The 27,945-nt window shown below is 38.8% G+C and overlaps 1 protein-coding gene across 1 annotated transcript; it reads right to left on the bottom strand.

The window, feature by feature from the left end:
• On the bottom strand, nt 1–27,943 carry ATIC (5-aminoimidazole-4-carboxamide ribonucleotide formyltransferase/IMP cyclohydrolase). Its single transcript, XM_027051477.2, has 16 exons — nt 27,786–27,943; nt 27,356–27,482; nt 24,020–24,096; nt 23,046–23,112; nt 19,544–19,632; nt 18,587–18,738; nt 18,103–18,259; nt 13,457–13,582; nt 12,403–12,510; nt 11,467–11,552; nt 10,004–10,093; nt 8,626–8,754; nt 4,042–4,134; nt 2,658–2,840; nt 527–682; nt 1–232 (listed from the first exon to the last, which is right to left on the bottom strand). The coding sequence occupies exons 1-16, from the start codon at nt 27,802–27,804 to the stop codon at nt 113–115; spliced, it is 1,779 nt and encodes a 592-aa protein (XP_026907278.1). The 5' UTR covers nt 27,805–27,943; the 3' UTR covers nt 1–112.
• Nucleotides 27,944–27,945: the final 2 nt, after the last annotated feature.

Below are 27,945 nucleotides of genomic sequence, written 5' to 3'. Positions count from 1 at the left end.
TCCAAGATAACTAAGACTTAATGTTTTATTTTTTAAAAAAGGCATCTGTCAAAAGGTCACATGCAATTTTTCACCTACACATGTGCAAACCATAAAATACTGCGCAACGAAATCAGTGATGAAAGAGCCGAAGATTCGTATGAGCGAGAATTATTCCCAGTTCATCACAAGCCTCTATCACAACTCTGTCGGCAGCAGAACCAGAAGGAGCAGCAATGTATGCCACGCCGCTCTGCGGGGAGAAGAGACATTGACTTTCAAGACACAAGTTCAGGTGAAGACACGCAAGAACCAAAATCCTCCTCTACAAAGCATAAGCTAACAAGGGTTCATAATACAGACTGATTCGCTCAGCCAAAAGAGCAAAAGAACATCAAATGGAAAAGTAAAATACTTAAATATTACTGATCACACTGCCATAACTTGGCTATAAAACTCACAGAACTTAAACACCAAAAGCAGGGTTTCTGAAGTGGTTTTACATCATAATCAATTCTGTGCAAATGCACATCATTTCCACACTTACCCTTTTAGCTCTGTCTACGTTATCTCTGAAAGGAAAGAAGGCATCAGAGCTGATAGAAACTTCATTAAGTTTGTCAACCCATTCTTTCTTCTCTGCTTCAGTTAGCAGTTCAGGGACTTCCTCAAACAATGCCTTCCACTTTACCAAATCTTCATCCTATGAGAAGGGGGTGGAGAGGGGAAAGAAAGATTTTGGATACAATCTTTAATACTATCTGATGCAAATCAGAATGCCAGAAAGCACTTGGGCATTTGTCCCAGGATTTAATTATAAATAATGGCTCATTCCAATTTACATCTCCAGAATTTTTTTTGATGCTTTTAACATTTCATTAAGAAAAGTAATTCTAAGTGTACCAAATAAAGATCATACCATTTAGTTTCAAAATCAGTTTATTCTAAATATATTTTGTTTCTTAATCTCTGCCTAAATTAAATCTACTATTTTATATCCCTGTATCAAAACAAGCAAACAGATGATGATGGATGTTCTAGAACTATATTTACACAGCCTCAAGTCTACAGTCAGTCATACAGATGAAATCAAGGTATGATTCACGGTATTCACATTTTTTTTTTTTTAATTTTTTTAACGTTTATTTATTTTTGAGACAGAGAGAGACAGAGCATGAACAGGGGAGGGGCAGAGAGAGAGGGAGACACAGAATCCGAAACAGGCTCCAGGCTCTGAGCTGTCAGCCCAGAGCCCGACGCGGGGCTCGAATTCACGGACCAGGAGATCATGACCTGAGCCGAAGTCGGACGCTCAACCGACTGAGCCATCCAGGCGCCCCGGTATTCACATTTTTAAAAAGGTGCTTCCATTTTGGATGATTTGTTGGCTAAAACAACATACTTTAACTCTTGTTCACATACATACAAAGATCCTTCCAGAACTACGAGCAAGATTTCACTAGTAATATTAAACAGGATAATACCAATATTAGGGTAAAAAAAGAAAGGCTTATGTTTTAAGTACTTTATGATTTTAAGGCACACTTATGTGACACTTATGATGTCATGGATTCCTGTCCCTGAACTTGTGGACAACGTAATGTGGTTAACTCACCTCCTCAGGAGACTATCGAGTATCCGATTACCAGACTTCTCTTTTGCTTTCCACATAGGATTTATCGACATTTGCTATGTCCAGATACAGGTTTAAATTCTAGATTTTTAGCAGGCTACTTGATAGCTGCAATTTTACTTATTTACTTATTTTTAACGTTTATTTATTTTTGACACAGTGCAAGCGGGGGATGTGCAAAGGGAAGGGGACATAAGATCCAAAGTGGGCTCTGCACTGGCAGTCTGACAGTGGCAAGCCCAATGTGGTGCTCGAACTCATGAACGGTGAGATCACGGTCTGCCCGACTGAGCTACCCACATACACCAACAGTTGTCATTTTAATGCACCCGTATGCTTTCTTCAAAATAGAAGACATTAAATATGAAATGTAACAAAAATTGAGTTGTTAATGACTCTGGTAGCAAGTGCAGGGGAAAGGGGCACCTGGGTGGCTCAGTCCGTTAAGTGTCTGACCTCGGCCTGGGTCATTATCTCACGGTTTATGAGTTTAAGCCCCACTTCAGCCTCTGTGCTGACAGCTCAGAGCCTGGAGCCTGCTTCCGATTCTGTGTCTCCCTCTCTCTCTGCCCCTCCCCCATGCACTCACACTCTTTCTCTCTCTCTCTCAAAAACAAACGTTAAAAAAAAGAAAAAAAGAAAAGAAAGTATAGGGGGAGAAGACACTGGTTACCCGCTATCAGATAATTTGTATTTCATGTTGAATACACACCTATCATGCAGAAGCATCATGCTTGGTTGGCACTGTGAAAGAAGCCTCAGGATAGGTGAAAAATAGTCCCTGCCATCAAAAGTTCAAAACCAACAGGGAAAGTACAAAGTTATAAAACTAAACCAATGGTTATAATTTTAAAAGACAAGGAAGGTCTGTGGTATCAGAAAGGGATTAACTATGAACAAAAAAATTAAAGGCAGCAGACAATGGAGAATTGGTAAAAAGTTTAGAATTACAATTTTAGACAATGTAAAATTTTAAGAAAAATACCTGTTACAGAAAAGAGTGAGCATACCAGTATACTCCACTCACAAACCCAGTGACTTTTACCTCGCCAATGGTTCCAGTAACATACTGATCAATGGCATTGGAGATTTCTGCTCTCTTCACTCCAGTTTTAAACTTCATTGAAAGCACTTGTGGATGATGTCTAAGCCACCAGTAGTTCGCCTTATCCCCTGCAAGGCGTGTGCAGTGTATTCGAGACTGCTGTCCTGCTCCAATGCCAATAACCTGAAGAACATGAACATTAAGATGAATCTCTCTTTCGATATTTTTTTTAAACAGGTCTTTTGTGCACATTTCCTAAAATCTATCAATTCTGTGAAAAAAACAGTAGGCCAAAATACAAATAATTCTTAAGTCATTAAGGGTGGGAGTAGATGTCAGTAACTACTATTAACACATTTTTCCTCTTTGGTGATATTTGAAGTATGGCTATTAATACTCTGTAAGTTTCTAGAACTCCTGGACATCAGTAGTGAGGCACAGTCTTACTGGAACTTATTAGAACCTGACTCCAAGAACACCAGTAACCACAATCCCCCAAGTTTTTGTTAACAGAAACAAGCAGTCTTTTAACAGTTGACAATCACTAAAATTCTGAATTTCAAAGTCTTCCAGGTCACATGCTAATGAATATCCACTTTCCCTCCCCCACTTATGGGACAAATAATTTAACAGGTGCCAAGAAGAGCTCAAGACACTGTGAGAAGGGCTCCCAACGCCGCGGAAGCTATGGCGAAAGCAGAACCAGTTCAGTCCAGAGTTAGAAGAGACCCCCAGGAGGAGCTGGCTCAGTGCTGCATTCTACGGCTCAGCCCACTAGGAAAAAGTGAAATATCTCGCTTGACGTCTATAAGAAACATTCAACACCTTGCTCGTGGTAGTGTCATTCATCGAACTACATAATGTGGGCAAACTGCTCAAAATTCGACACTTAAAAAGAGTAAATTTTATTGTATATAAATTATGTCTCAGTAAACCTGATTTTAAAAGATCACATTAACTTGCAGTCCACAGATTCTTGGTAAAATAACCTTAGAAATAACGCAAAAATATCCAACAAGCTACAAAAATACGGAGTAATAGGTAGCAGTACTATTCTTGACTCTCTCTTCACTGGAAATATCACAGCCATCAGGAGGAGGGGAGTGAATAAACTAGTTTTATAGCGGCTATTACAGTCCCAACTAACCCAAATGTGCCAACTCAGTCTGGGCAAGAAGTAATACGACCAATTTTAATGTCATTCTGAAGATACTTTGTGATCATCACTAACTCTAATGGTCTACCACATTACTGAGTAGATACCAACAAACCCAGAAAAGAAAAACCTGGCCAATTTTCCTTTCCAAGCAGTCTATCACCTGAGGGACGAGTATCATTTTGAAAAACAACAGTCTGCCCAAAGTGGGTTTGAGAGTGTGGTTACCTGACCATTCTTGGCATAGCACACGGAGTTAGACTGCGTGTACTTCACAGCAATGGTGGCTACAATGAGGTCTCTGAGCGCAGACTCTGGCAACTGAAAAGACACAGGGCGGTAAACTATGGTGGAATTTGTAGCTCCAATGGAAAACGTTAAGCATCTTACAAGTCATTTTCTTATAGACCTATGATGTAGTTGTACCTTTCAAATGATAGAATGGAATTAACTGTTCATAGAAAACACTACTGTGTTTTACTGAAAAAGATCAACATTCAACATACTTGTTGTGGAACTCAGCAGTGCCTAATGCATCACGGACTCAAACTAATGCCATTTTGCAGCAACTCCCGGTTAAGTGTGTTTACATATCATGCTGTGAAGTACCATATCCATTCCTAAACCGACAAATAATACTTTGTCTACCACAGTGCCAAGGAACATATATGGAAACATGATAAAGTTTATGTTGAGAAAGAACATGGAGAATAATTTTCACAGATATCACAAACAACTGTGATGTCTACACAGAGCCACGGCTGTTGAGGAAAAATCAAATTACGATCATTTTCTGCTTTGTCTAGAATATTCTAAGTAGAAACTATTCAAAAATACTTGTGAACTACCAGTCCTAACAGAATAAAGCAATTGCTATAGCCAGAAATGTCACTATGTTTAAAATTTTTTTTAATGTTTATTTTTGACAGAGAGAGAGACAGACAGAGCATGAGTGGGGAGGGGGGCGCAGAGAGAGAGGAAGACACAGAATCTAAAACAGGCTCCAGGCTCCGAGCTGTCAGCACAGAGTCCGATGCGGGGCTCAAACCCACGGACAGTGAGATCATGACCCAAGCCAAAGTCGATGCTCAACTGACTGAGCCACCCAGGCGCCCATGTCACTATGTTTAATGTAAAGAGCAAATACAAACTGAAAAGGAGGATTATCTATGTGGACAAAGACTATAAGCAGCAGCTAACTGATCAATTAGCTAAGGGAAAAATCAGACTTCATCAAAATTAAAATCAGACTTCAAAATTAAAACTTCTGTTCTGCGAACTGTATTAAGAGGATAAAAAGACAAAGTACAGGGGCGCCTGGGTGGCTCAGTCGGTTGGGCATCGAACTTTGGCTCAAGTCATGATCTCATGGTTCATAGGCTCAGGCCCCACATCAGGCTCTGTGCTGACAGCTCAGAGCCTGGAACCTACTTCGGATTCTGTGTCTCCCTCTCCCTCTCCCTCTGCCCCTTCCCCACTCATGCTATCTCTCTCAGAAATGAATAAACGTTAAAAAAAAAAAAAAAGTTAAAAAAAAACAACACAAAGTATAGACTGGGAGAAAATATTTGCAAACCACATAACCAAAAAAGGACTACTATTTAAGTAAGTAAAGACCTCTCAAAACTCCGTGACAAAAACAATCTAATTAGAAGATGAGCAAAAGACACGAAGAAACATTTCACTAAAAAGGATACACAGAAGGCAAAATAAATATGAAAAAACACCCATCATTAGCCATTAGAAAATGCTAATTAAAATCACAAGATACTGCTACACACCTAACTAAAAAGGGCGACAACACTAAAAGCTAGTGAGGATGCAGAGAACTGGGTCACTCACATGTTGCTGGTGTAAAACACAAAATCACACAGGCTCTTTGGAAAACAGTTTGGCAATTAAAAAAACTAAATATGCAACTATGATACTACCCAGCAGCCACTGATGATACTCCTGGGCCTTTTATAACAGAGGAATGAGAACTTATGTTCACAGAAAAACTCACTCATGAATGTGCAATGAATGAAAATTATAAAAGGGGGAACAGATTAGATGTTATCCAAGGTTAAGAAGGGGGTGGAGGCAGGAAGGAAGGGAGTGTGATTGTAAGAGAGCAACATAAGGGATCCTTGTGGTCGTGGAAGCATTCTTCCTGTGCCTTAACTGTATCAATATCATTACCATGGTTGTGATATTGTACTGCAGTATTACAAGGCATTATATTACCATCAGGGGAAATGGAGCAAAGGTTACATGGGAATTCTTAACAGTGCCTGTAATCTATAATTCTCATTTTTATTTCAAAATTAAAAGCTCAATTAAAAGAATTTCTTAAGAATTTCTTATTCTAAGATAGTATTAACGTAGTATATCCTTTCCTGTCTGTATCTGTTTGAGTCGCCAACTATACATTTTATTCCTTTGATTCTAAGAAAGATTAATAACATAAACCAGCTTTCCTACAGGTCTGCCCTGAAACATAACCCTGGTATTCTGAGACAGGATCAAGAAATATGAGACAAGACATCTCAAGGGGGAGATGGTATGGGGATGGGAGTGAAGGAATCCAGTCATATATACATGGCACAAATAGTTAAAACAAATTAAAGCATTATTTAAGAAAAATGGAAGAGGAAATAATTCAACCATGTTCACTAATTCTTAATGCGCAATCAATCCTTATGCTTCTCCCACTGTTATACACCTCCAAGGGTTTTGAGGCTGAAAAGTTAACAAAACACTGCTTTCAAAGGAGAGGGCAATACAAAGAAAGATAAAACCATCACTCTTATGCTTCACTTTCCAAATTTCTAATTAAAAATACATACGAAATAAGTAGAGAAGAATTTAGATAAAAGAGGCATTAAAACCATACTTCATTCCTTGTAAAAAAACATCTGAGTTAGTACAGTCAGAGGTACAAAATCTATCAAATACCGTTAAATTATTCATCTGTCCAATACCTACAAACCTATAAGGAAAACTTACAAAAGTTAAGAGTCTCAATAGGCAGGCAGGGTTGTCAACAGAGGTACTATGGAATCTAGGTCAATACTGTTTCAATATTTTAAAAAGACACATTAACCAGTCAGGTTAATAAAGTAAGAAGAAAAAGAGCCTCATATTACTATCTTATAATGTGAGCTGCCTACAGTCACAATGGTACAAAACCATGCTTCCATCTGGAAATCCCAGTACTTAATAGCCTTGACCAAAGGAGTAGATTGCAAAGGACTGAAAGCTATTTCTGTATGAAATGCCTACCATGTTCCTTTACTTCAGGGCACCGCTGATTTTTAAAAATAAAAATGGAAGAATAAAACAACAAAAATCGTGTCTCAATCACCATATACTTATTAACAGATCAAATTATTCCAATAAAGGCTTGGAGGTTTACTTTCAGCAACTCTACCTAAAGCCTCAGGAGTCAGACCTGGGAACAACTGCACCTCCTCATTTCTATTTCTGTTACCATGAATGACTTGTTACGAGACTAAACCTTTTCTAGGAACAAACAGGCTCAACAGTGAGGTAGTAAAACAGCAAGTACTGAGAAGCAAAGATCCCAGAGATAAAGGGAGTAGGAAGAAACGAGTGTAGCCGTCTATGCTTTTTGCTTCAAGCATTTTCTAAGTTGAAAGGCAGTAAGCTAAAAGGTAAAGGAACTGAGCCCAAATTTTGGCAGTGTTACAGGAATAAGTGGCAAAAATGGAGTTTAGTACACCAGGGAAAAGTGATACTAGCAGACCCTTGATGCTTTCAGCAGAGCAGGGGTGAACCATAAACACACTGGTCCCCACAAAGATTTAAGCCCAAATTCAAGTCAGCTTAATTCCTGCCAGGATAAAGATGGTCGGACTCCATCTGATCTGCCCGCCAAAAGGAGAAGTCAGCTTTTTCTGGAGGGAAGAAAAAAACACCATCCAGACCTTCAAAATAGCTCTATAGTTTTCTCACATTCAATGCCCAATCATTCAATCAAAAATACCAGACATACCAGCAGGTAAGACCACAAAACAGTATAGTTACACATCTTAAGTACTTGGGCGGGGCGGGGGGAGGGGGGGGCAAGTAGAGCTATTAGAACCAGCAAAAATATCCTTCAAAATTGAAGGTCCAATTAAGAGATTTCAGAAAAGAAATACCAGCTCATCCATTTCCATATTATGCAACCTTGGACAAATTTCTTAACTGTACCTGACGTCACAATTTTGTGATGTTTACAATAGAAATGATCGGGTAGTCACCCTTCCCCAACCCCCACATAGAGTGCTATGCCTATTAAATGATAGGGTATATATAAATACTAGAAAAAAATCACCACTATCATCCTAGGAATGTGTCCTTCCTAACAGATGACAAACAGCACAAGAACAAAAACTTGACTACGTGAACACACTGATCACAGCACTGAAAATGGAAACAATCTAAGTATCTATCCTAGTACATCTATACATGGATCGCCATGTGGCCTTTTAGATGAAGATGTGGATCTACACTTACTGATATAGAAAGCATATTTGCAGCTTAGTGCATGGTAAAAAGGCAAGTTATGGAACAGAATCATAAAAGATACAATGCCATTTACGTAGAAATGAAAATAAATATCTCTATGTACATACACACATTAGCTTCTAATATCATAATTTATTCTTTTTTTAAGCTCTCAAACTTACTTGATAACTTAAAAATGAGCTAGACATTTGCACATCAACCATTTTTAAATATGAGTCTTTAAAAATGCATAAGCTTATGAATATTAAAAATACTCACTGAGTAACTAGCATACAGTTCAGATATTTTCAAACTTACATCTTTATTCTTGGTCACAACATTGCTAAACAATGACTTGTCAATGACACCATTATTTCTCTTCTGACTTAAACGAAGACCAAAGAGAGTTCGAACTTCGTTTTCATCTGGACTGTAAGATGGGTCCATCTAAAATACAAATTTAGAGTCAAAACCAACACATCTACAACCTTTAACATTTTTCATTTAACTTTACAAAAAAATCATTATAAGCAAGCTTATATTCGTTTTTGCTAATTTAAGCATGTGTAAGATCCTTTCACTATGGGTATAATAGAATGGCTAGGCATCAATATTGATCTTAGACTATGGGCTAGTTTCCCTAATACCTAAGAGTGTGTAAAAATCAGTAAGGAAAAATCTCATCAATTAGAAAAATAGGCAAAGAATATAGTCTGATAATTTATAAAAAGGAATAAAAAATACTTTAAATATGAAAAGATGTTCACCACACACATAATGGGAAATTAAAGCTGCAATGAGATGCCATTTTTATCTCCTATTGATAAGAAGAAAAAGTTAAAGAACACAATGCTGGCAAAGCTATTAGGAAATCCCATTAAGACATAAAATTTGATGGGACAACCTCAAAGAGGAGCAGGACCTATCACAGACTGTGACCTGGTCCTAATTCACTGCAGAGCATGTGTGGTGGCTAATGACTGGGTGACTGGCTACATAAGCTACACCCATACTGGGCAAACTTCGAAGATGGTCAGACTGTATGCATTTGTGTCAGGAGGAAAAAACAACAACAAAAAGAAAAAGAAATGCAAATATTTCCTAAAAAGTACCAACTATTTCAGAAAAGACAAGCAAGAAATTTAAAATATTACCTTTTAAAATTTTTTTTTTTTCAACGTTTATTTATTTTTGGGACAGAGAGAGACAGAGCATGAACGGGGGAAGGGCAGAGAGAGGGAGACACAGAATCGGAAACAGGCTCCAGGCTCTGAGCCATCAGCCCAGAGCCCGACGCGGGGCTCGAACTCACGGACCGCGAGATCGTGACCTGGCTGAAGTCGGACGCTTAACCGACTGCGCCACCCAGGCGCCCCTAAAATATTACTTTTAAAGAGGTAACAGAGTGGCAAAAAGGAAGGATGGGGAGGCCTTTCATCAAATGATATTTAAATTTAACACCTTTTGAATAACTTTTTTTTTTAATTAGAATTTAAAACTAAGACTAAGGAAGCTACCCTCATCTTAAACCAAAAAATTAATAGTAAGAAAAAAAACCCTGTAGGATTAAGAATTAAAGAAACTTCAGTAAAGGGTAAATTCAAAGGTTGTCATCATAAAGAAAAGATTAAATATGGGGGAAAAGAAACATAAGAGAAGAAAACAAATTACTATTTCAAACATGAATTAAACTAACCTGAAGAACACAGTAGCTCCCGTTTTTCTTTTTAGAAAGTATTTTCAAAGCTTCATCTTCATATCCTGGGGCGATGATACCATCAGATACCTATAAATATATTAAACATTAATTTTTTTAAAGTTTTTATTTTGAGAGAGGGAGAGGGAGAGGTGGGGCGGGGGGAGGGGGGGAGAGAGAGAGACAGAGAGGGAGAAAGAAATCCCAAGCAGGCTCCATGCTCAGCCCGGAGCCTAACACAGGGCTTGATGCTGGGTTGAGCCAAAATCCAGAGTTGTACCCTTAACCGACTGAGCCACCCAGGCGACCTTTAAACATTAATTTCTATTTTCAAAAATTAGGGAACATTTCCTAAGCAATCTAAACACAATTATCTGTCTTAATGCAGCAGCATTTTCTGGTTTCTCTCTCCAGCAGATAATGCTAGTACCTATACCTGGAGAAGATAAGCCTATATTAGAACACAGAGTTCTACAGCTGACCTTATCTCACTTGCTCTCCTTTCAGGGTTTCGGGCTGTTTCAGTTTTAACTAAGAACAAACAAATGATTCACAGTAATACATGTACCTTAAGAAGAAGAACGATTTCTCACTATCCTGTTCATGAAGTGTTTTGCACTAGAAAGAGCCCGCTCTAGTGCCCTCTCCAGTGCCCTCTCCGCCAGTACTAGCAAAATGACCTTCGGCAAAGCAAGTTGCACAAGAGCAGGGCATGGGGATCAGATTACATCTTTGCTAATAACCTTAGGCAAGGCAAGTACCTCAACAGCAAGACAAAGGGACCATATTTAACATCTTTGAAAGATAGCGAAGTCATACTACAAAGCCTTATTGCTAGAACATAAAACACAGCAGGTCAGCTCCACTGTGGATGGGGATGGTAGAGGGATGGTAATGGTCATGGGGAGAATCCCCAAAGCAACTAAATGTTGTCAACCTCATGTAGCCTTCATTTCTACCTATTCGTTTTCCCTGCAAGCTATCGTCTTTTTCTTTCAGCCTGTCTCCTTGCCCCAAAACCCACCTTTCCAGAAGGCTTGTTTGATATTCAACTAATGGGGGTTAGTTTTTCAGAGCAGTTTATAATCTTCCCCTATACAACATCTTTCATTACAGATCTACAAAGGTTTACGGTAAGGCTCATTATTACATCATCCTCTGCTCTTTAGAAACATTAACTTTGGCATTAAGATAATGACTACTAGAGAATGTAAAAAAACCTAAATATATAAATTAAAACTTTATCATAATAGCAAAATATTCATTTGAAACACTCACTAAATCTCAAAATTACAATTCAGTCAAGGATTCACGTTCTACATAAAATATGAACATTCTAAATGATAAACTTAATTTAGAAATGGTGTAAATAAATATGAGAAGTTATAGTTTCAATGAAAACTATGACCAAATAGAGCTTTACTCAGTTATGCCTGGATCAAGATACAGGAAAGTCCACTAACCTCTCTGGAGATAATTTTGGCAGTAGGGACATCACAAATATCAGATAATGCGATAAAGTCACCAAATGAAGACATCCTATCAGCCCCTATAAAAATTAAAATGAAGTGTTACAAATGGTCTCTGCATAGAAAAAGATGTTTAAAAAACCCCAATGTGATCATATAAAATCCATTTCTCTAAATTTAACTCTATTATTTATATAAGATCTAAATAACAGATTAATAAGCCACTTAACTGAAATGATCATAACAAAGTATTCTTTAATTTTAACTTCTAAGGCAGCATTTGGCAAACTTTTTCTGTGGAAGGCCTGATAGCAAATACTTTTTAAGCTTTGCAGGCACACTGCCTCTGTCACACCTACTCAGCGGTGCCATTGTAGAAATCAGTCCCATCAATGAAGGGTCTTGGCCCTGCTTCAATCAAACTGTATTGACAAAAGTAGGTGGCAGGCTGGGTTTATTTCGCCCATGAGCCACAGTCTGCAACCCTGTTGTAGAAGGTGAACAGTGCTGTGAAGTTTCTCAATGATCTTCCATAAATGTTACAGTAATATTCACAAGTTATTAACCTCATGAATTAGATACTTCTGAAATACATAAAAAATAACTCTAACCAAATATAGTGTAGTTAAAACAACCATATAGTTTTAGTCATATATTAAACAATGTACTCAACAGCCTAATGTGAAATCAGATGCACCAAATTCTAATTATGTTTCCATTTATTACATTAAAATAGGAGCACACACTTTTATAAACAAATTTATTCTAAGGCACTCATAGAGTCATTCCTAAGTATTAATAAAAAAAAAAAAAAAGACAACTTGGAATCTTTTACTGAAAGAAAAGATATTACTACTTTATTCTACTTAGGATAAAACATTCTTTTCTCTTTTTCAAACAAAGAAACAAAAACCCTTTTACTGTTCCAACCTCTTGCTCTTGCATACGCAGTTGATATGGGTGTAAGTGTTTCATACAGATCATAGACCATGCAGACTCTGGCCTCATCTTCACTTAGTGGAATTCCAACAGCAGCACCTGGTATGGAAAACCATAAAATAAACCCCCACACGTTACTACTTATCATCTCCTAAATCAAGATAATATATATACATATATACATATACGTATATATATATATATATATATATTTTTTTTTTTTTTTAAAGTAGGCTTCGTGCTTAGCGCAGAACCCATTGCGGGGCTTGACTCACAACCGTGAGATCAAGACCTAAGCTGAGATCAAGGGGCGGACGCTTAACAGGCTGAGACACCCAGGCGCCCCAAAGCAACTCTTCTTAACATCTGGTCTATGCAGCATAATTTCTAGTGTCCATGCCAAATTACACAAAAATCTGGCCAGATAATTAAACAACAAAAATACAGTTGCAGAGGAGGGGGAGGAGGGGGGAATCTCTTCTCTCTGCCTTTTGAAAACAACCACTGGGTCTGCCAGCACCACACATCTACGAAGTTAGTTTGCTTCATTACTGACTCCCTCCACCTGGCTTGATACCCATACCATTTATTTCTTTCCTGTTTACATCACCTTAGTATCAAATAAGCTTCAAAGAATTATGTGTTAGATTTGACTTAGCCATAGAAGTAAAAATGTATCTTATACAGTGGCTATAAAAAGTTACAGAAAAGGTGCCCCTAGAACTTCTTTGTATCAGTTCTATTTCAACCTTGTGGAAAAATATTTAGCCATATTGCATTAAACCATTTTACTTTATTTTTTATGTTTCCACTATAAAAAAGCATTTTCCTGATCCTTATCTCACAGTAATGTTACAAAATTACATACACATAAATAACATCTATGTGTTAATTTACTACCAAATTTTGTCATGCTACCATATCAATATTGTTAACAGACTTGAAAAAAGTGGTTTGAGACTGCACATTAGAACATGTCAATTCTTTCTAAAATTAAAAAGTGAATTTTGAACAGTTCCAGAGCATTCAGAAAGCAGTGCTTTACCTGCTGGGCTGACATGTTTGAAAGAGGCAGCAGCAGGAAGGTCTAAAGCTTCTCTGAGTTCCTTCACCAGCTGCCAGGCATTCAAAGCATCACACAAGTTTATAAATCCAGGGGCTCCATTTAGAACTACATATGGAAACATACACAACATGTTACCAAGCAGGATCAATCAAGTCAGATATACAGTGCTGAAAACATAACCTATGTCAAGGCTGCACGAGTATGTTTTCAGAGAAGTATAATTAAGAGGCAAAGACATATACACAAACATAAAAGAACCTGATGAAAACAGAAACCAAAACACTAGAGCCTTAGCCTGCCTCACCGGCCCCCTGCCCAAAAAGAACATACAATACACACTCACATATGCCATATGCTATATGCTACTGAAGAAACCAAATCTAGCCAATCTAGAAATAAACCAACAGTGATTTCAGGAATAGGAGAACAAGACCAGTGATCGTCAGGGATCCACTTTAGTACAGAACTAAGAACAGTCATGGTAATTCTAGAGGTAGTACAAAATCTAATCCGTAAACTTTGTCAATACAAAAACATTACAAACTAATGCAAGAGCTGTGGATGGGGGAAAAATGCATTGGATTTTTCCTCTTTTATACCAGCCTCAGTAGGCCCTGCCTAAAATGCAGTTAAAAAGATGACAATTTCAGAGTTTCTCATTGCCTATTTTCTTGACAATAGCAAGATAAATATTTATATATATTTATATAAATTATAAATTCAGCACATACAAAAAAATGGGAGCCATTAGTTAAAAGCCAATTTATAACTGCATTTCCTTTGTATTATCTTGGATAATACATACTTCTAAAAATAAAACTCTGACAAATATTTACTGAGTGCCTACAACAATGTTGGGCACTGTTGTAGGTAATGGGGATAATATTATCAGTGAATAAGCTAGCCCCCCCCAATGTCTCATCCCCCAATCACTGCCTTCATAGAGATTATGGGAGAGCCAAAGAAGAAACAAAATAGGCAATGAGTAGAAAACGATAAGAGAAAATATTACAAACTTATACATATGAGTTGAAAACATGTCCACACAAAAACCTGGACTTGAAAGTTTTTAGCAACTTTTTGTAACTGTTAAAAATTGTCTTTCCATTTTTGATGTCCTTCAAGGGGTGAATGGATAAACTATGATACATCCTTATACCATGGGATATTGTTAAACAGTAAGAAATGAGCTCTCAAGCCACCAAAAGACACAGAGGAACTTAAACGCATACCGCTAAATGAAACAAGCTAGCGTTAAGGCTACATACTGTATGATTCCAACCTTATGACATTATGGAAACAGCAAAACTATGGACATGGTAAAAATATGAATGGCAGCAGGAGTCAGGGAGGTAGAATGGACGAAATTTTTAGTTGGTGAAACTATTGTGCATGATATTGTCAAGGCGGATATGACATTATATATGTCAAAACCCACAGAATACACAACACAAAGAGTGAGCCCTAATGTAAAGTGGACATTAGTTAATAATAATGAATCAATACTAGTTCCTCAATTTTAACAAACATACCATACTAATACAAGATGTAAAAGGAGGAAACTGGGGAGAGGAGATGCAGAGGGAGGGAATGTCTGGGAACTAACTCTCTGTACTTTCTGAGAAATTTTTCTGTGAATCTATTAACTACTTTAAAAGATAAAATCTACCAAAAAAAAAAAAAAGTTCCTAAAAAAGAGTTCCCTTGACCGGCACGAACAAAATAGCTTTTGAAAATGAAAAATACGGGAACTGAAAGTACATGGAGGTATCTCTTGCCTCAGAATCTAAATGGGAAACATTATAAGGAGGAAATACCTGAGAATAAAACAGGAGAATTTCTTCTAAGAAATCTAAACGTAAAAATTCATACAAAATGTCAAATTTCCAGGTATTCATTCAATAAATACTTAGGAAACATGCCAAGCAATATTCTAAGTACTGAGGATGCAGAGATAAACAAAAAGCTATGAAAAAAGCTGAGGTTTCTGTTCTCGGGAGAAGATGATTAAATAGGAGGAGACAATTAAAACATAAATACAGTAAAACCTTGGATTGTAAGTAACTTGTTCTAAGTATCCCACAAGATGAGCAAACTTGCAAAATTAGCAAATTTCTAATATTTTAATTTGATAAATGAGCAATGTCTTGCAATGAGTAGTATGTAACTCCAAATGTCACAGGATCACAACCAAGATAATGGTTCTTCTCTTCTCTCTCTCTCTCACTGCAGGACTGTGGGGTGATTGTCTCCCATCCTCGGATGCTCCATCTCAGCTCGCGGTATTTAGCAGAAATCAGGGATTTTTCAGAACATCGGAAGGTGCCCACAACTGGCACCAGTGTATTTTTTGTCACGTCAAAGCACCTCTGGACAGTCCTTTGCTTTTCCACACAACAGTCAGCTTAGGAATGCTTTGCTTCATTCCTTCATTCAGACCCTTTCCTCTGCTGCCTTATTGCCAGTTACATTCAATACAGCGTATGACAAGAGTTTATTAATACTGTACCGTAGTCAACATTGGTGTGAGCACATGCAATGGCCCCTACACAGAAAAAGGTTGAAAAGAAAGGCGGTAAGAAGATGATTACAGTGAAAGAAGAAAATCATCGAAAAGTACCAATGAGGTTATGTGAGTGGCCAAAATTGCAAGACTTTATAAGTCTAAGTCTGTGTCTCGTCTGCAGAGGAGAAGAAAAAGGCAGAGGAATCCCTCACTTGCAATGAGATTAGGGAGATATGTAAAATGTGGGAAACAGTGCAAAATTTTGTAGAAAACCACCACCCAAATAAAGCCGCAGCAGTGTGAGCGATGAATCTGCTTAAGGACAATGCAATGTCAACTTTCCATGAAATCCTCAAAAGGAGGCAAAACCAAGTGTCATTACATAGGTGCCTTGTTCAAGTTGCATAAAAAGAAGATGCCACTGAGCCAATAGACGGCAGTGATTCCCTTAGTGATAGTCAAAGTCATCCTACACAATAACCCTCCTCTCTCGTCTCCTTCACATGAGCAATGAAGGTTTTCAAAGTAAGTACAGGTTAATTTATTTTTCTTCGTATTTTGTATTTTCTTTATTATTTTGTATCATATTACATTATTGTAATCATTTTTATATGAGTATTTTCCAGTTGGGGAAGAAATCGTCTCAGTTTCTATTATTTCTCATGGGGAAATTCACTTTGATATACAAGTGCTTTGGATTACAAACATGTTTCCAGAATGAATTATGCTCGCAAACCAAGGTTTTACTGTATATGCAACCAAGTAGTGTTGTGAGAAAAGTGTGATGGGCAGCTACTTCAGTCTGGGTGATCAGAGAAAACTTTGAGGAGGTGACTTTAAGGTGATTATCTGAATGGCAAAAAAGACCTCGAAGACCAGAGCAAAGGCCGCAGACACTGTGCCTGTGGACCAAATGGAAACAAGGCGCTGAGGAGCATGGGGTAGGGGAGGGTTGCCACGGAGGAGCAGTCAGATAACAGGGTTTGTTACCTGCACAGGCATTCAAGTGGGAAGGAAAGCCAATGCATGGTCTCAAATTGGGTGTAACATCACCTGATTTACATGGTTAAGATTATTCTGCCATGAGTAGAAAAGACAAAGCAGAGAGAATTAGATTGTTGCAGTCTGGAGACTTTTGGGGTGACTGAGGGGGCTGGCACAGTGTTAGAAGAGATTCCCAATGTATCTGAAGTAGGGTAAAAATAGGACTGGATCCAGTGAATGGGAAGGGGAAAGAAAGGAGTATTTGAAATTCTCCTCAAATCTCCCACCCTGCTCCCTGCTCCTCTGTCTCTGCTGGTAACAAGGGAAAGGAGGCGCAGACAGGAGTACCCGCATCTTCCTGCCACCCCATGTACCAAGAAGCGTGCTCTCGCCCTGCCTTCCCAGTGTATGAAGAGAGCTGTCCTTGTGGTCACCCGAGGCCAGCACTCCTACCCAAGGCCTTCACACACACAACTCTCTCCCCTGCCCTCGGCACGCATGCAACCCGCCCCGCCCCGTCCCTGACCAGACAGTAGCACGTGTTCTAATGCCCACCTCAAGAGTAAAACAGGACAAAAAAGTGAAAAGCCTCTTTTAATTCTACAAACCCATGGAAGTCCTAACTGATTTTCCTGTTCAAAGAACTATCTTTATTATTGTTATCTCCTAACCTCACATTCCTATCTCGGCTAACTTCAACTGGGCTTCCAGAACCATCATTCCAGGGTAATTGCTTCATGAAATTTTTCCGGGATCTAACAGTCACTTTCCTGTACTTAGCAGCACTCCAAACCAGCTGGAGCCCTGCCGGTCTTCTAGCCTTGTGTTCCTCAGCTGGTCCCTCCACATCTCGACTCTTCTAGGAAATCCATCCATCCTGTCCCACATCTTCTAAATCATCTATATGCCAAGGACATTTCAAACTCCATCTCCAACCTGACCTCTCTCCAGAACCCATGACTGTCTCAACAGATTTTGTTCATGAGAACACCGAGCACCTCAGACTTCCAGTGGCTTTGAAAGGCATGATGTAATTTCATTTACCTTTTCAACGTGAACCACATCAGATATAATACAGAGAAAGACACACACACCCACACACAGCAAACTATGCCACCTAACACACAGCCTTTACCTGTGATGGGAAGCTTGGGCTTCAGCGTATATAACTGGGCAGGAGTTTGGTGAGGATTCATTCCATACCTCAAGGGCATCTGAGATATTCCTTTACTATACTGTTTCCTGAAGTAATCTGAAATCGCTTCATCATATTGTGCTGTATGAGTGAAAGCCTACAAAAAGGGTAAGTTTTGTGAAATATCAGCAGCATTTACCAAAGTTGGGGCGAGAGGGTTTCAGGTAGCACAGAGCAAACCACACTCCTTCCCACACACGTCTGTGCAAGAAAGACACCCACTATCACTAAAGAACACAACAAATCATTCTCTTTCCAAGTGTCTTTCAACTTTTTGACATTATACCTCTGAAATGTTTGGTTCTCTTCACTTATAGGAAAAGGATTTCAGCTCCAAGCAGAGGCCTGATGAGTGACATGGTCTTTAAAAACTGAACACCATTTGGTTTGGCAAACACTTTGCTCGATAAAAGTGCATCCCCACCTTCAAGGCTAACTGGCGTCTAGTCTCCAAGGAGGTGTCTTTACTGTCGGAGTTCTGCATCTCTGTGCAAATGGCCACATAGTCCTCAGGTTCACATACTACTGTTACTCGAGTGTGGTTTTTGGCCGCTGCTCTCAGGAGGGTTACTCCACCTTGGAAGAACAAGACAATTTGTATTTCCATGACTTTAACCTCCTTTAAATAAAGTCACTGTATACGTATTTCTACCTTAATTTTTGCCTTAAAAAAATAAGAAAAATGTACCCCAGAGGTATTTCTATATAAAGAAAGAGCTTAGAAAATATAGATGAATTATGGTCATCCCAGAACACAATCTGGGAGCAGTAACTATCTTCTGCTCTCTCAATTTTTTGATTTTCAGTGAACATCAAAACAAAATACCTTTTTTTTTTTTAATTTTTTTTTCAACGTTTTTTATTTATTTTTGGGACAGAGAGAGACAGAGCATGAACGGGGGAGGGGCAGAGAAAGAGGGAGACACAGAATCGGAAACCGGCTCCAGGCTCTGAGCCATCAGCCCAGAGCCTGACGCGGGGCTCGAACTCACGGACCGCGAGATCGTGACCTGGCTGATGTCAGACGCTTAACTGACTGCGCCACCCAGGCGCCCCAAAACAAAATATCTTTTAAAATGTAAACAGCCAGTGAGCACCTGGGTGGCTCAGTCAGTTGAGCATCCGATTCTTGATTTTGGCTCAGGTCATGATCCCAGAGACACGCGATCGAGCCCCACGTTGGGCTCCACAAGCATGGAGCATGTTTAAGATTCTCTTTCCGCCCCCCGACCCCCGGACCCGCCTCTCCCTCTCTAAAAAATAATAAATAAAAAAAGCAAAAAGTAAAAATAAATAAATGTAAATAGTCCAAAAATAAATAAATAAATAAGATATAATAATCCTCCCCTGTCAGTCTTCAAATATGTTTTTTCTAACTTACCAATATCAATCTGCTCAACAGCCTGTTCAACAGTTACATCTGGAGAAGCCACTGTCTTCACAAAGGGATACAGATTACAGACGACAACCCTAAGCCAAAAAAAAGGATTTAGCTGCCATTAGAAACACAAACTTTATGGGGTTTACATGTAAGTCAGTCAGTAGCTTTAACAAGACCAAAGAGTCTAAAGATGTAAAATATAAGCCTGGCATTTTAGAATTCTAAAAAGTATGTTGAGACATCAGGAGCTCCCACTGTTGCAGAACATAGGTAAATATAAGTGGCTTTGGTCAGCAGGTACTCTCAAAACATATTTCCCCTAAATCATTTTGCAATGTTGCTGTCCAGGTACACTTAGCTCCTATGATATGATCCAGTCATTAAAAAATTTGGTTAAATTTTAACAGAAATGCAAAATACAAGGCTGTAGATAACATCCTCATTTTGGAATACAATCACTATTACCTTCGACATTCAATTTTAGACTGTATTTCCAACGGGTTAGGTATAATGATGAAAAACGATAGACCACTCTAAGGGTGAAGTATTTGTTTTGTCTTCAGAGAGATTATATACAACGACAGCAACAGTAAGGCCAAAAGAATAATTTAAGATACAAAACTAATCTAAAATTAACCAGTGGAGTAGAGTTCTGTGCCTGGGCCTGCAGCATGAGGGGCTCTGTGGGCAGGTTCACACCCAGGGAAATAAGCACAACTGGTAAAAACTGGTAAAAACTGAAAAAAACAAAAAATTCCTCAACAAAAACCTAGTAAACTGAATCCAACAAAATATAGAAAGAAGCACACATGGCAGCAAGTATGGTTTACCCCAGGAACGTAAGGTTGGTTTGCTATCTAAAAACCAGTTAATGTAATAGCCCATGTCAATAAGACAAAGGACAAAAACCCACCTACCTCAACAGATGCACAAAAAGTATTCTGAACATTCACTCATGATAAAAACACTCAACAAATAGAAAAGAACTTGTTTAACATGATAAAAGGTAGTTAAGAAAAACCCTAAAACCCATAGCTATCATATTTAAAGGCAAAAGTCTGAATCCTTTCTCCTAAGATCAAGAACAACACAAGGATGTCCACTCTCACCACCACTATTCAAAATCGTATTAGAGGTTCTAGCCAGGTCAATTAACAAAGAAAATTAAATAAAAAGCATCAAGATTGGAAAGGAAGAGGTAAAGGTATCTCTATTAGCAGATGACACTATCTTGTACATAGAAAATCAAGGTATTTCACACACATACACACAAAAACTATTATCTCTGAATTCAGCAAGGCTGTAGGATATACAATTAACTGAACTACACACATCAGCAATGAATAACTCGAAAGTGAAACTAAGAAAACAATTTTACTAAGAGTACAATCAAAAACAAAAACAAAAACTATTTAAGAATAAATTTAACAAAGGCATAAGACGTGTGTGCTAAAGAGTACAAAACATTGTTGAAAAAATTAAAGAATCTAAACAAATGAAAAGCCACCCCAGTTTATGCCTCAATATTCAGATGGCAACATCTCCCAAATTGATATACCGATGCAATACAATCCTTATGAAACTCCAACTCTGATTTTTGCAGAAATGGGCAAGCTGACCCCAAAGTTCGTGTGGAAATGCAAGAAACCCTGAATGTCCAAAATGATCTTGAAAAAGACCAACAAAGTTGGAGGACTCACACTTCTCAATTTCAAAACTTGCCACAAAGATAAAACTAATGATGTGGGGCTGGCTTAATGACAGAGATACGGGCCAAGTGTCCAAGACCATTCAATGGGGTCTGAAAGAAGTCTTTTCAACAAACGATGCTGGGACAATTGGACAGCCACATACAGAAGAATGAAGTTGGACCTCTAACTCACACCCATATGTAAAAAATAACTTAAAAAAAATCAAAGACCTAAGCATAAGAGCTAAAACTGAAAACTCTTACATCTTTATTATCTTGGATTATGCCACCGCTTTTTAAATATAACACCAAAAGCACAGACAACAAAAGAAAAAGTAAAGTGGACATCAAAATTTAAAGCTTTTGTGATAGTCAAAGGACACCATTACAGAAAGGAAAAAACAATCCACCTAATAGGATAAAATGAACTCTTACAGCTTAATAATAAAGTTATTAAAAACAATTAAAAAATGGGCAAAGGATTGCAACAGGCTATACAAAATGGCTAATAAGCAAATGAAAAGATGTTCAACATCACTAAGAAAGGCCAGTAATAATCACAATGAGATGCCTCATTATACCCACCAGAACCACTAGAATCAAAAGGCTAGCTAACAGATGTTGGTGGGGATGTGCAGAAACATCCTATACTACTACCGGGAATGTAAAATGATCAGCACCTTGAAAAACAGTATGGCAGCTTCTAGAAAGGTTAAACACAGTTACCAGATGACCAAGGAATTCCACTCCTGGGTATATAACCAAAAGAAGTAAAAACACATGTCCATACAAAAACTTGTACGTGAATGCTCATGACTGCCTCATTCCTAATATACAAAATGTGAAAAGAATCCAAATGCCCATCAACTGATAAAACAATAAATAAAATAGGATATATCTATACAATAGGTTATTTTTTAGTAATAAAAAAAATGAGGTATTAAGACATACTAGAACATGGATGAACCTTGAAAACATGCTAAGAAATCCAAGGACCCCACATTATCTGGTTCTATGGGTATGATATACCTGTACAGATAAATTCAGACAGAGAAAACAGATTTATGGTTACACAGGGTTAGAAATTTGGGGGGAAATGAAGAATGAATGCTAATGGGTATGGGTGTTTGGGGGTGAGGGGGATGATGAATATGTTCTAATTTTAACTGTGGTGATGGCTGTACAACTCTGAATCTACTAAATAACACTAAATTGTATATTTTATTTTTTTTTAAATTTTTTTAACATTTTATTTTTGAGAGAGACAGTGTGAGCAGGGGAGGGACAGAGAGAGAGGGAGACAAAGAATCTGAAGCAGGCTCCAGGCTCTGAGCTGTCAGCACATAGCCCGATACGGGGCTCGAACTCAAATTGTGAGATCAGACGCCCAACCGACAGAGCCACCCAGGCGCCCCTAAGTTGTGTTTTAAATTGGGAAATTATATGGTATAGAAATTATATCTGAGTAAAGTTGTTATATACATTGAAAAGAAACAGTGCATATTTTTATGCAAATAAGTACAGTTAATATGTATCAAAATGTAGGTCATAATTTATTTTTAAAAAAAGTTCTTTTTGTTGTTTTCTCTTTGTTTTAGTTTAAACGTGAATTTTGGTAATATAAACTTGGCAGAACTAAAAATGCTCACGTATGTACAATGTCACATAGAAGGTATTCAATAAACGTTTACAGTGAGTGAACAGAAAACTAAACCTATTGTTAACCTTAGTCTTAAAAGGGGGGCACCATGTTTGTCATGCTTACAGTCTTTGATTCTCAACGTATTAAAATTTCAACTCCAGAATTTTTACCTGATAAGATTGAAATCAAGTCTAGCCATGTCAGCATGATCTTCTGGGATATTACGAGCCAAAATTCCTAATTTAACAAAGTTAAAGTATTAAGTTAAAAAAAAAACACATTATAATAAGGTACTTTTTTCCAATATAGTCCCATCAATCAAGTTAAACCCTCTAATACTGCCTAATAAAGAAAACAAAATAGTAAAAGATTAGTGGGCATATTTAAAAAGCTTTGTTATAAGTTCCTCATTTTCCATTTTCTTAAGATTTCTCATTTTTAAGTCATCTCTATACCCAACACGGGGCTTGAACTCACAACCCTGAGATCAAGAGCTGCATGCTATACCAAGTGAGTCAGCCAGGCACACCGATTATTCCCCCTTTTCTTAAGCAACAAAGTGTAAAAGGAATTTTCACATAATCATTGCCAGTTCCATTAATCTATGTGCTCCCAAAAGTAAGTGGCTTGTCTGGTGATCCTCCTTAGCCTAAGGATTTTATTCTGCCAAATTTTACTATAACTGTAATTAGCTATATACCTATCTCTTACCGTTTTTGGTTAATACGTAACTCTTGGTCTCAGATGAATAAACAAAACTAAAGCACTTTGAAAAAGAATTATTTTGATAGTCAGTTACACTGTGATACTTTATCCTAAGTGTGGAGTGTAATAAGTCTTTTCACACAAGAAACTGAAACATTTTCATTAACTACAGAAGGAAATAACACTTTTAGTTATCAGGACTAAAAGCAAGCAGAGGAAAATGATGTGAATCCATCACATAATAAAGCATTGTAGATTCTAAACAGGGTCTAACGTAGTATGAACTTTAGCAGCAAATGTGACAAAGCCAATACAGACTCACAGGTAATTTTTGGGGGGCTTATGACCTGCCTTTTTCCTCATTTATTCTATAAAGTAGTCAACCAAAATATTCCTGAAGACCACTGATTGTTTTGAATTGAAGGTACCAACCACTTACCAGCATGGACTGCAGGATGCAAGGTTTTCACACGCCCCCCTAACATTTCAGGAAATCCCGTCAGCTCAGAGACATCTCTGAAAATAGATGAACAGAATATTGCTGTTTCTGCTGAACTGTCATTTTTCCATTTTATGCTATTCCAAAGCATCTTTCAACATTATGTACACAGTTCTCATTTGGGGGGGGTTTTCAGGGCCTTAATTTTCAGAATTCAGAAACTGAATTGTAAGCCATGCGTTCAATTGAAGACTAATTTAGCAGTATATACAAAAAAGCACTAACAATCCCCTAAATATCTCAGAATCAGACTAAAGTAAAAACAAGAATTCAGTTTTAGGAATAAACAAGCATAAAGATGACATATCAAATGAGTGGGAAAATAAAACACTGTGTTTTAGTAAAGTGATATTCGTAATTGGAATAATCCGATTTTACTCCACATAAAAATAAATTCCCAATGAATCAAGGTCTGATTATTAAAAAAAAAAAAAAGTTTATTTATTTCTTTTGAGAGAGCGTGCACATGCAAGCGAGGTGGGCAGAGAGAGAGGGAAAGAGAGAATCCCAAACAGGTTCAGAGCCTGACGCGGGGGTCGATCCCATGAACTGTGAGATCGTGACTTGAACCGAAATCAAGAATCAGACACTGAACTGACTGAGCCACCCAGGTACCCCCAAAGGTTTGAGCATTTAAAAAAATCACAGAACTACTAAAATTAAATACGTAAGGCGTGCATTCAAAGCATTAAACAAAGAATTAATAGATCTATGTAAAATGTTAAAAATTTCACACAGAAAAAAAAGCTGGAAAAAACAATCTCAAACTTTGACAAAGGGCCAAATGCAAAACAATGTTTAAATATCGATTCATTATCACCAAACTGACATGAACTCCCCTATTCCCCAGCCTGATTTACAAGCAAATTTTAATGACATGAAGAATGCTGACAATATGTTAGGTGAACAAAATCAAGAAGCAAAACTATCTTCTGTACGAGCTGTGAAATTAAACAGATGTTTATAAAAACACTGGAAGCATATCAACTGTTAAACAGGATTATAAACTATTTATTACCTTCATTATAATTTTCTACATTTTTCAAATTTTCTACAACCAACATACACTGCCTTTATAATAAAAAAACAATAAATATTTTAAAGCAGCAAATTCCTGGGCACCTGCATGGTTCAGTTGGTTGAGCATCAGACTTCAGCTTAGGTCATGATCTTGTGGGTTTGTGAGTTCGAGCCCCACATCATTCTCACTGCTGCAGGTGCACAGTCTGCTTCAGATCCTGTCTCCCTCTCTCTGCCCCTCCCCGCCCCTTTCAAAAATAAACATTAAAAAAAACTAAAGCAGCAAATTCCAATAGGATACAGAATTTCCTGGGTACAGTCTCCCATGACGGGCCATCTGCAGATGACTGGTGTTTGACTAATGACTCACACAGTTCCAACATACACTAAAAACTGGTGACATGTTGTCCAATTCAAAATTCCCTTTCCTGGCATTCAGGAAATAAAATCCAGTTTCTCCAACTGAGGATGATTGCTAAGAACAGAGAAGGCAGATCTATCCTTAGAATGAAAAACCATGTGGGGTCATTAAAAAGCTTGTTGCTCTTTTGTATTCCAGAATTTATATGCAGCATCTGCAGTCTTCAAAGAGTCTCGGTATGCCCACTGCTGTAGAGTCACCAATTAAAATCTCATCAGTTTACCTCAACCTCCAGGTTAACTTCCTGGGATAAAATCTTGGCTCTGCCTTTTACTAGCTATGTTAACGGTTACGAACTCGGGCAAGTTACCTAACTTCTTTGTGCCTCAGTTTCCTTATGTATTAAATGGGGATAATACTACCTACACTGAAAAGTTGTTAGGATTACATGACAGTGTGTGTGTGTGTGTGTGTGTGTGTGTGTGTGTGTGTATAATATGAAGTGTGAACAGTCTCACGCTCTAATGGGAGAGAAATACATTTACATTCTCAATTTGTAAGAAATACATAGTTATAATGGAGGTAAGCGAGGAGTAGAGGCAGAGATCAAACAAGACTCCACAGCTGCCAAGTATTTAAACTGAAGAATGGATATGCAACATGAAGACTCGTTACCTTTTTCTACTTTTGATTATGTCTGAAATGGTCCCATGATACAAAGTTTGGTGGAGAAAAATAGGCTATAGAAGAGGAGCTTGCTTAATTTGAAAGGTCCAACTACAACAGCATCCATCATGCTCCAAAAGAAAGAACAGCTGAGATACTGGATTCTCACCCTGCTGCTCTTCAGAAAAGGCTGGCCTGTCTTTCACGATTCTTACAGGGTTCTTATGAGAACATGAGAGAGATGATGCAAAAAGACTTTGGAAAATAGAAAGCATTTATTTAATAAAGAAAATAAAGCATTCTCGCCATCTGAACTTGTCAAATTTAGGAAAGCTGGCTACAGAAGGCAGGATTACACAATGAAAAAGGCAGTAATCCAGGGGCGCCTGAGTGGCTCAGTCAGTTGAGCATCTGACTCTTGGTTTGGGCTTGGGTCATGATCTCACGGTTTCACAAGTTGGAGCCCCACGTTGGGCTCTGTGCTGGCACTGTGGAGCCTGCTTGGAACTCTCCCTTTCCCTCTCTCTCTGCCCCTTCCCCACTTGCAGTCTCTGTCTCTCTCAAAATAAATAAAGGAAAAAAAAGCCACTGCCATTTATTAGAGCTGTCCTACAGCCTTATTCATTTTCTACCCCTCAGCAGTTATCTCCTCACTCTCCCACCAGAACGCCAGCTCCTTGGGGTCAGGAATGGCAGCTGATTTATATTTTACTCATTCCTTCTTCCCATCACTTAGCCAGGTAAGGAACAGCTTGTGAAGAAGGGAATGAATGAAAGATGCGCGCCTTCATATCATTAAGAGGTGGTAAGGGAACACAGGAAGACTTGAATCTTAACAATGTCAACAGTTTCACTACAGAGCCAGTCCAAACATATCACGTGAATCGCGTGAATCAGGTAATCTGGGTTTTTTTTTAATAACAAATGGCCCGCCTAAATTAATTTTCTATAGGAAGGGGCTAAGAAAGAGGGCTCTGAAATGGGGTCTCCTGGGGCTTCAACCCTTAACTCCTCACGGTGCTCTGTAAACTTGAGCACAAGTTACTAAATCTGAGCCTCACTTTCCTCTTCTGCAAAGTGTGTAAGTAGTGTGCCAACCTCCCAACACTGCTGGAAGGAGTAAATGACTTCTTTCAGTCTCTGTGCCAGGAGTGCATTCCTTTCTGGTCAACGGGATCACACTCCGTTCCTCGGATTGGACTTACCTTAAAAACTAAGCTGTGCCTTACCTGACTGCCAGACCTGCATCCCTGAGAGCTTTTGCAGTCCCTCCAGAAGCGATCAAATTCAAACCAACAGAAGTTAGGTTTCTGGCAAATTCCACGAGGCCCGTTTTGTCAGAGACACTAAATAAGGCTGAAACAGAAGACATCTCCCCTCACTACTCGCAGTACATTACACGAAGTCCTTCCAGGCCTTGGGGAGTGGGGGGATCGGCTGGGAGGACGGCCACGAAACTCAAGGCCACCACGGCGGCCCACACTGGCCGGGCCTAACCCGGAGCCTCCCCCGGGTCAGACACCTGCCAGCCGCGCTACCGCGAACGGACCACGAGCCTGCAGTCACGGCGCGCAGCCCGGCGCCGCCATTGTGAGCTGAGGACGCCGCGGGGAAGGGACGCGGAGGGCGTGGCTCCGCGAGGGCGCGCGAGGGGCTCACCGAGCTGGCCGGGTGCCATGGCTGCGGGCTGCGGGGTCCCGGACGAGCGAGGGCAGCTGCGGGGACGCCACGTGTGGAGGGGCGCCGAGTGCCCAGAACGCGCGCGATCAGGCAAGAGGGGCGCGCCGGGCGGTCACCTGACCTGCCACGTGACCCAGCC

Source organism: Acinonyx jubatus, chromosome C1, assembly GCF_027475565.1.
Source record: "Acinonyx jubatus isolate Ajub_Pintada_27869175 chromosome C1, VMU_Ajub_asm_v1.0, whole genome shotgun sequence".
Classification (NCBI taxonomy): Eukaryota; Metazoa; Chordata; class Mammalia; order Carnivora; family Felidae; genus Acinonyx; species Acinonyx jubatus.
The sequence above is the reverse complement of the archived record's forward strand: the minus strand, read 5'-3'. Positions and strand labels throughout refer to the sequence as shown.